This window comes from Notolabrus celidotus, chromosome 14 (genome assembly GCF_009762535.1).
Source record: "Notolabrus celidotus isolate fNotCel1 chromosome 14, fNotCel1.pri, whole genome shotgun sequence".
Classification (NCBI taxonomy): Eukaryota; Metazoa; Chordata; class Actinopteri; order Labriformes; family Labridae; genus Notolabrus; species Notolabrus celidotus.
The window spans coordinates 33604960-33614959 of record NC_048285.1 but is presented as its reverse complement, the minus strand read 5'-3'; the positions used below and the strand labels follow the sequence as shown (position 1 = coordinate 33614959).

Sequence of the window (10000 nt, the reverse complement as noted above, 5' to 3'; positions counted from 1 at the left end):
AGAGAGGAAGAGGGAGAGGAGGAAGAGGAGAGTTAAAGAAGGAGGATGTTTGAGTGCCGGAGGAACAAATGATCATATGAGGACAGAGACGGAGAGACGGTCAGAAGCAGGGGTTCAGATAAAGGACAAAAAGATTAGATGATGGTTGAGAGAGAAACGGAGGGATGTGTTGTGCATCAGAAGAGGGAGATAATACCAAAAACAGCTGCACAGATTTGGGGACAACACGGTCCGATCGTGAGAGAGCAGGACGGCGGGAGGATTCAGGTTGACAGATTATTAGAGGAGGGATGGAGAAAAGAAGGAGCGATGGAAATGAGACGGGCTTTTAGTGCAGGAGAGAGTGATAAACGGAGGGAGGAGAGGGGGACAGAGATTGGAGGAGTGCATGCAGTCTGAAAAAGAGATGCTTTGCATTTCTCTCACGCTGCGCTGGTCTGACTAAACAAATGAAATCTGTTCTCAGAGCAGCAGTGCTCCTCTGAGACGCTGCAGCACTCTGCACCTAAAGTCTCAGACTCAGAGGAACGTCTCCTGAAGGAACGTCTCATGAAGGAACGTCTCATGAAGGAACATCTCATGAAGGAACGTCTCATGAAGGAATGAACGTCTCATGAAGGAACGTCTCATGAAGGAACGTCTCATGAAGGAACGTCTCATGAAGGAACGTCTCATGAAGGAACGTCTCATGAAGGAATGTCTCATGAAGGAACGTCTCATGAAGGAACGTCTCATGAAGGAACATCTCATGAAGGAACGTCTCATGAAGGAACGTCTCATGAAGGAACGTCTCATGAAGGAACATCTCATGAAGGAACGTCTCATGAAGGAACGTCTCATGAAGGAACGTCTCATGAAGGAAGGAACGTCTCATGAAGGAAGGAACGTCTCATGAAGGAACGTCTCATGGAGGAAGGTCTCATGAAGGAACGTCTCATGAAGGAACGTCTCATGAAGGAAGGAACATCTCATGAAGGAAGGAACGTCTCATGAAGGAAGGAAGGTCTCATGAAGGAAGGAACGTCTCATGAAGGAAGGAACGTCTCATGAAGGAAGGAACGTCTCATGAAGGAAGGAACGTCTCATGAAGGAAGGAACGTCTCATGAAGGAAGGAACGTCTCATGAAGGAAGGAATGTCTCATGAAGGAAGGAACGTCTCATGAAGGAAGGAACGTCTCATGAAGGAAGGAACGTCTCATGAAGGAAGGAATGTCTCATGAAGGAAGGAACGTCTCATGAAGGAAGGAACGTCTCATGAAGGAAGGAACGTCTCATGAAGGAAGGAACGTCTCATGAAGGAAGGAACGTCTCATGAAGGAAGGAACGTCTCATGAAGGAAGGAATGTCTCATGAAGGAAGGAACGTCTCATGAAGGAAGGAACGTCTCATGAAGGAAGGAACGTCTCATGAAGGAAGGAACGTCTCATGAAGGAACGTCTCATGAAGGAACGTCTCATGAAGGAACGTCTCATGAAGGAACGTCTTATGAAGGAACGCCTCAAATGTCTGCTACTCTCTCTCTTTAGCATCATTAGCATACACTGGACTTGAATGTGGTCTGTGCACGTTGCAGATTGTCCCTTTAATTTAATCGTCTGATCTTTTTGCACTCATGAAGGACTCACTGTTAATCTTCACGTTCCTGCACAGCTCCTCTGTTGCACTTTGTCAATCAATCTTTATTCCAACAGAAAAAAAGGGTTCCTTAAAATATCCTGTCTGAACTTCCTGGAATAATCCAGTAAATGTTGTCAGTGTGTTTATGAAGACACGGTGCATGAGATTGTAGCAACACATCCACAGTGGATCTGTTCACTAAAGACTGTCAGGAGACTGATTTGCACTTTCTTCAATCTGTGCTCTGCAAAACCTCGAATCTTAAGCGTGCATTTCTCTCATTAGGAGTCAGAATATCTTATAAAACTTAATATAAGCCTCACCAGCTCAGATATAAATCTTATTTAAAGACATTAAAAATCCAAACTGAGGGTTTAATTGGTTGTGATGGATAAAGCTGGATGCTAATGCAGCGAGCAGCAAACTTGATGAGTTTCTTGAACCAAGATGAAATATTTTATTTCCTGAAACTTAAAAATGTTTGCATGCAGCACTAGCAGCCATATTAATATGTTACACTCAATTAAGCCCTCATTTTGGGCTTGAATTGTCTTGAAATGAGATTTGTATCTGAAGGTGTCCGGTCAGTGTGGCTTATATAAAGTGTAATAAGATATTCTGGACAGAAATGAGGTGAATGCACGTCATACTTTTTTGAATCTACACAGAAATGGTGGCCTACCGGTCTAAGCGCCCCACATACAGAGGCCATAGTTCTCATCAGGGGTCGCCGGTTCAGTTCCTGGCTGGTTGACCATTTACTGCATGTCTTCCCCTGCTCTCTACTCCCCACATTTCCTGTCTCTCTTCAGCTGTCCTAACAAATAAAGGCAAAAAGGCCAAAAATATAACTTTAAAAATAAATAAAAAATGCCTTAAATCAGTTAATGGTTAAAAACAAACAGTAAAAACACTAAGAGGTGTTTTACTCTGTTCTCTATTATTAAAAGTAAGATTTATCCATCTTGATCTGTGATCTACTAAGTAGTCTGAGTCAGATCTTCATCTGTGATCGATTGCTTCGGTCTCAAACTGCAGAGCTGTTTTTTTTCTGCACACGATCACACTCATGATTATTTCTTCGCTTTTGCAAGGGTGTGACATTAACATGACACCCTGATTCATGCGTTTTGAAAAGCCAGTGAACAATATAAATACAATAAGAATACAAAGTCAACATTTCAGTGCATCCCTGACCTTCACTCTGAAATTTCTAACCTCTCACAGATCACAGCGCCGCAGAGACGAGCTCTCAGGCGAAGGTCAGGTGAACTCTGAGATCTGAACAGAAGCATCTCACTCCTTCATTGTCAAACACTGGCTTCACTTCGAGCCTCGCCGAACATCTGAGCTCTGAAACATCCTCATTCAAGTGACAGATTCCAGGATCTGAGTTGTCTCTCACGCTCGTCTGCAGCTCTTCTGCGCTCACACACCCATCAGCCCATCAGCCTCTTCAATAACCCGTTGACATTTGCCTCAGCTGGAGTCTGAATTTACCCCATTCTGTTGCATCTCTCCCATTACTTCCTCACATTTAGCTGGTGTTGCTGCACCCTGCTCCCGTTATGCTGCAGACTTCCTGTTGTGTTCTCGGCGCTGCAGATGAAGCTCGGTTTGAATATTTCAGCAGCGTAAATAAAAGAGTGTGACTGTTTTTCCGCTCTTCTATGCAATCGACCGTCCTCCAGTCACTCAGCATCAAACTCAGAGATACTCATTGTGCACACGTGTGTGTCGTTGTTGCATACATTCCCCCTGCTCGTGCATTTATATCTCCCCTCCTGGTGAATTTATTCAGAGCTCCTGAATGGAGAGAAATCAATATGGATGTAAATGTATTCCTTTATTGCCTTGGCTGGAGAAGAAGAAGGTTCAGTCTCATTTTTATGCACAGAAACATCTATGAAATTTATGAAGTGAGACAGACAACCCACATAGAGCATCATTTGTGTTCTCTAATGTTCTCCTCAGTTTGTAATCATGGGAGTGCAGCGAGCGTAATTAATGATATAACCACTGTTTACTTTAACTTCCCCGGGATGACTGAGTCAGCAGAAACCTTTAATCCAGCCCCTCTGCTGCCTCCTCTGTCACCCCCTGCCCTGCCTCTCTTTACAGTCCAACACAGCCGTCTGAGAAAGAGCACATGAAGGGTTCCTCTGCTGTAATAAGCTCAGAGGAAGTGTAAATAATGACGTCCTGTTCACAGTAACTTCACATTTTCTGCAGCCGTTATCTCCCCCGCTGCGTCTCTGTGAGGAATAATCTCAATTCTTTGCAGTCACACGCGGCGTCGGTGGAGCAGAGATGCTATCGCTGCAACTGAATCTTTACATCAAATCAGGAAGCTGCTGTTTGGCCGGAGCGGTATCGCTTTGAGATTCAGAGCTCAGCGGGAGCTGGAAGAGACATTTTCAGAGTCTGGGATTTTAAAATAACTTTTTAAGTGAGATTAAATGTAAACAAATCATCTGTTTAAGGTATTTGGAATTGCTTTTATAGACTGTTTTAGCTGTGAGACAAGAAATGGGTGGTAATGGCTGCAACTTGATCCCGTTGGGTGGAAGTAGATCCACTAAAGGTTCTTGTTTCCGTCCTGAGCAGCCTCAGGTTCTCATTTTAAGGAGGGATGTGTGGGGGTTAGAAAACCAGGTGTTTAAGTGTGGACCCAAGGAGAGACCCAGGGAGAGAGTGTGGCAGCGATTGGGCGGGAGCACTGGGGGCTCGTGGAGGCACTGGGAAAATGGAGGACAGCAGAGTTAGTCACTGGTAAAAACACACAAAGCTGGAATGCTCAAACGATTGAGAATTCACGAGAGAACTCTAGAGAACAGGCCGAAATACCACATCAGATGCAGGAATAATCTTGCACTGGAGGGCTTAAATGCAGGTGGTGATTGCAGTGATCAGGTGCAGGTGTGCAGGTGGTGATTGCATTGATCAGGTGCAGGTGTGCAGGTGGTGATTGCAGTGATCAGGTGCAGGTATGCAGGAAGAATCCCTCTCAGACTCATGAACTAACTTCCTCTCCTGTTTCTCTTCTCTGTGTTTTTTGCAGAAGGACAGAAGCCATGGACGTCGTCTCCTCACTGCTCTGCCCTCTCCTCCTCCTCCTCCTCTCCGTCCTCCTGTCCTCCCTCCCCTCCTGCTCCTCCTCCATGCTGTGCCCGAAGCGGTGCACCTGCCAGAACCTGCTGCCGTCCTACACGGTGCTGTGCGCCAAGACGGGCCTCCTCTTCGTCCCGCCCAACATCGACCGGCAGACGGCCGAGCTCCGGCTGATGGACAACTTCATCACAACGCTGAGGCACCGCGACTTCGCCAACATGTCCAGCCTGGTATGTTTTAAAACACCTGATGACCGTGATGCAGAGCGTGTTTCTGACAGTCTGACAGGCTGCTGGAGTAAAAAAGAAATGTTTCCTCTGGTTGTTGAATCCTGAAACAGAGATCTCTGACTTTATATAAGATCTATGAAAGCTAAATGATGTAATTGCTGCTCTTAGCCGTGATTACAGTCCTCTATCCTGCTCTTTATCAAACTCAGCTTCTGGATTCATGACTCAGTGTCATCATCGTGACTTACACTTCATGAAATTCAACAAACCAGTCATAACAAAGAGAAACCAGTCAGTCAGGGATGAATCACGACGCTGAACCAGCAGACTCTCACCGTCGCACCAGAGACGCTGAAGTCAGGGTTCAGGTTTATTTTGGAAGATTTATAAAGAGGAGTTCTGTTACACACCAAAACATAGTCTCTCTGAACCTGGACTGAGTGTGTGGGACCTTTACGACCAGATTCCACCAGATCTGGTCCCTCTCTGATCCGTCTCAACACCGGATCTGATAGGCTTCTATTCTAGTCAATGTGTTAACTTCCACTGGATCCGCTCCGTTGCATTCCAGCTGCGTCTCTGTCATGGGTCCTCTGAAAACCTCTGACCTGTTGACTCCAGGCCTGGCTCCGCTCATCATGACTTTGGTTTGTTGTTGTAGTTAAGTGAAATACGATCTGGTGATAACACAGAGTCTTTTATTCTGAAAATTAACCGGATGTTTTCATTTTGTTTTGGTGAAACCTGACTTCCTGTCCCGCTCCATCTGCTCTGTTGAGATTGATGCGTCGTGCTCCGGCATCCGGGAACAATAGAAGTCTTGTGGATCTGATCCAGAGGACTCAGACCTGCTGGATCAGAGACGCAGCCGGAACACAAGGGAGAGGATCCAGTGGAAGTTAACACATTGACTAGAATAGAAACCGATCAGATCTGGTGGAATTTGGCCGTAAGGGAAGGAAAGAAACGCCAAGGGAAGCAGAGGAAAAAGAAGCTAAGGAAAAGAAAGCTGAGGAAAGGAAATGAGTGCTAAGGGAAGGAAAGGAGAGGAAATGAGCACTAAGGAAAGGAAGGAAAGGAGAGGAAATGATTGCTAAGGGAAGGAAAGGAGAGGAAATGAGCACTAAGGAAAGGAAGGAAAGGAGAGGAAATGAGTGCTAGGGAAGGAAAGGAAAGAAAATGATGGCGAAGGAAAGGAAAGCCAAGGAAAAGTAAGCTTAGGAAAGGAATGATCAATAAGGGAATAAAAAGAGAGAAAATGAGCGCTAGGTAAGGAGAGGAAAGAAAATGATTGCTAAGGAAAGGAAAGGAAATGATGGCTAAGGAAAGGAAGGAAAGGAAAGGAAATGATCTCTAAGGAAAGGAGAGGAAGTGAGCGCTAAGGAAAGGAAAGGAGAGGAAATGATTGCTAAGGGAAGAAAAGGAGAGGAAATGAGCGCTAAGGAAAGGAAAGGAGAGGAAAGGAGCGCTAAGGAAAGGAAAGGAGAGGAAATGAGCGCTAAGGAAAGGAAAGCCAAGGAGAAGTAAGCTTAGGAAAGGAAAGATCAATAAGGGAATGAAAGGAGAGGAAATGAGCGCTAGGGAAGGAAAGGAAAGAAAATGATGGCTAAGGAAAGGAAAGGACATGATCGCAAAGAGAGGGAAAGGAGAGGAAATGAGCACTAAGGAAAGGAAGGAAAGGAGAGGAAATGATCTCTAAGGAAAGGAGAGGAAGTGAGCGCTAAGGAAAGTAAAGCCATGGGAAATTAAGCTGAGGAAAGGAATGATCACTAAGGGAAGGAAAGGAAAGGAAATGAGCACTGGAACACAAAGGAGCGGATCCAGAGGAAGTTAACACATTGAGTAGAATAGAAACCGATCAGATCTGGTGCTGTGACAGATCAGAGACGGATCTGGTGGAATGTCATGAAGTGGTCTTTATAAATAAGGTGACTGATTGATGATGGAGGGAGACTCGTGGTTTTAAAGTCTGTTTTTGAACTCCTCAGTGTTTTAGTTCTGGTCGCCTTCAGGAGCGTGTAAACATGAACCATGAGTGAATATGAGATTCTAAATGAAGCCGACACAATGAGGAGAGTTTTCATGTTTCTTCCACACTGAAAGCAGAAACATTCAGAACATCTGCTCTTTCCAACACGACGTAATGACTGTGGTGAAATCTGTGAAATGTTAAAGGATTTGGCCAATTAACAAAGTGTGATCATGAAGAGGAGGTGGAGAGGTTTTTTTACCACGCGGCACAGAAATGAGAAAAACACCAACATCATGAGATTTAAAGCCAAATAGAGATACGCTCATCCCAGCGTGACACTTCCTCGTGTTTGATGAATACGTTTCCTCTCCGGTGTGATCACAACAGCACAGACGATGTTTGCTCACACGCGAGGCGGCGTGGGAAATGAGCTTTTAATCATTCGGAGGCGGGAGATTCAGAGCGGGCACAGATGTTTCCGGTGATCACCGAGCTTTTTTACAGAACACTTTTACGACCTCTCCCAGGTGTGAACAGGATCTGTGTTTCTTTTTTACACTTTTCAAGTTTTTCTGGATTGTGAAGAGTCGAGGAGTCTTCAGTTATTGAAACAATCAATGGAGGAAGGAGAAGAGATGAGGAGGAGAGGACTTGAGTGAAAGAAAATCACCCAGTGTGGCTTTAATTTTGAACTTTGGACTGTTTGGCTGAATATCACAGATGATGTTTAAAAGAGAGACAAGCAACTCATGCATTCTGGACTTATCTCTATGACAAGCAAGGTCCACTCCCTAAACTTTGCAGGCAGCTCTTTACTTTGCAGCATTGAGGGTTAAATGCTCCAGGTCTTTGGTCGTATTGGGCGCCAAGGTGTTGCGTCAGCTGCCGCCATTTTGCTGTTTCTGCAGTCGCTGTTTTGCATGTGCAACTCCTGCAAGAAGACTTTTCCCTCAGCAGCTTGATGATAAATCCTCTCACAGCATAAAAAACACACATTTGGATGCAACCAAGTGTTTTTCAAGAGTTTCATTTCATCAGTAACTTATGTTGTCTTCGATTTTTGCAGACGATGTCAGTTAATTGCATCCCAAATGTGTAGAGGAGAGATTCAGCAGCATCCAGACCCCTGACTTTAATGTGTCTGTGTGTTTATTTTCTCATGAAGCCACACCTGAAAGCTAGTTCATGCATGCAACTAGAGCTCTCACGATCGCCTGACAAAGAGCCTCTGCTCACTGCTGCTCCTCTACTTTTCAACCCCAGCATCCTTCTTCAGGCTCCAATGAGAGGTTTTAGATGTTATCCCACCACTCCTGAGAAGTATGCATGTTAAATGAATGTGCAAGGTGGGATTAGGTCTACCACAAGTGTCCTCCCTAATGCAGCTCTTGGATGAGGGTAAAGTGTGGACATAGTTCTGCTGCAAAACCTGATTTTGCAACATATATATCTCTTAATGCAAACTCAGCTTTACCCAGGCTTTGTTTTTGAAAGCAGTCTGCAGATTTGACTTTTAATGCCCAATCTGTGCATATTTGAAACATCAGATCTCTGTTTCCTCCAGGATTGTAGCTCTTGAGTTAACACTTAACCTTTGACCTCTCCAAACACGATGACAGAAAAAGTCTCCCTCTGTGTCAGGAATAAGACGTCATGTTTTCCGCCCCTCTCTAACCTCTCTGTCCTCGTCCTCAGATCCACCTGACCCTGAGCAGAAACACCATCAGTCAGATCCGACCGTACACCTTCGCAGACCTCCAGGATCTCCACGCCCTCCACCTGGACGCCAACCGCCTCACCACGCTGGACGACTCCCACTTCCAGGGCCTGGTGAACCTGCGACACCTGATCCTCGCCAACAACCAGCTGCACAGCATATCGGAGGGGGCCTTTCAGGTACCAACACCAAAACACAACTAGTGTCATGACTGCAAGAAGTTTTGAATCCTGCATGCTCAAAATATCCATGCACATAGAAATTAAACACTTTAAGGATGATTCAGCAGCTTCTGTGCTTGTTGCACGACTTTATGTGAGTTTTACATCCCATCAAAACAATAAGACATGAGTTAGCATTCAGACATGACGCCTAGATTATCGTTTACTAAAGCGTTCGGTGTACCCAGAGGAGTGCAGCCTCATTACACGAGCATCAGCGCCTTCATTTAGAAGGAAAAACTTACAAAGAAACAGAAGTAAAGGTCGTTTTTCTTTATTTCGCTCGTTCATTTGTTTCCAAATTGGACTTTAAAATGAAGAAATGAGTCTGCAGTCCAGTGAGTTAGACAGAGAAATTACCCACTTACCCCCAGGCCTTTATTTGTGAATCATATCTTCCATTTAAAACTAATCTTTATGAAGTTTAATGGAGTTTGAGCCAACGTGCAACAAAAAAGATACGATTTCAGCACTGTTGATACGAGCATGTGTGTGCGTGTGTGTGTGTGTGTGTGTGTGTGTGTTTTATCTCCAGCGGGAGAGTTTGTACTATACTTTGAAAGTCAGTTTTAAAAGGAACAAATCTGGATGATTGTCCTGCCAACAAACCTCATGATTCATCTCACAAAGATTCAGGAACAGAACGCCGTTTGCCAAAAGTCTGAGTGTGAGGAAAGTTGAAGAAGTTTCTGCAGAGTCACTCAGAGCTCTGCAGACGACAGAGAGAGTGACGCCACCAAGGCCCGTCCAGTCCTGCCCCCCTCTGCTTCTCAGCTGGACACTGTCTAATAACCAGGCCTCCAAGATACACACGTCTCCTCTCATTATTAAACTTCACCATCCTCTCCCTGCTCATTAAGAGTTCAGCAGCATCCCTCAGGACCGGACTCAGACCTCTGCTGGACCGTCAGGAAGAGAGAGCGCAGAGATGTGAACTCTGAACCTTCTAATGGAACTCAAGTCCTAACATCCTCTTCATCTCTCACCCAGGGTGCCCTGATCTCTCTCCGGGTCTGTCTGGGGTACCACGGATTTCAGGCCCTAGAGTACCTGGTCCTAAAGGGTTTACAGATTTGATGTCTTCCTCTTTTGAAGACGCGTTAAGAAGTCCAAAGATTAGGGTTAGGGTTA

The 10000-nt window shown here is 45.1% G+C and overlaps 1 protein-coding gene across 1 annotated transcript in view; it reads left to right on the top strand.

Annotated features, from left to right (window-relative positions):
- The first annotated feature begins 4641 nt into the window (after nt 1–4641).
- The window catches only part of si:cabz01090165.1 (uncharacterized protein LOC100333421 homolog), a 33767-nt gene continuing 28408 nt past the window's right edge, over nt 4642–10000 (top strand). The window contains exons 1-2 of the mRNA XM_034700400.1: nt 4642–4959; nt 8627–8827. Coding sequence (XP_034556291.1) covers nt 4693–4959; nt 8627–8827 — 468 coding nt within the window. The 5' untranslated portion in view covers nt 4642–4692. The remainder of the gene's footprint in view (nt 4960–8626; nt 8828–10000) is intronic.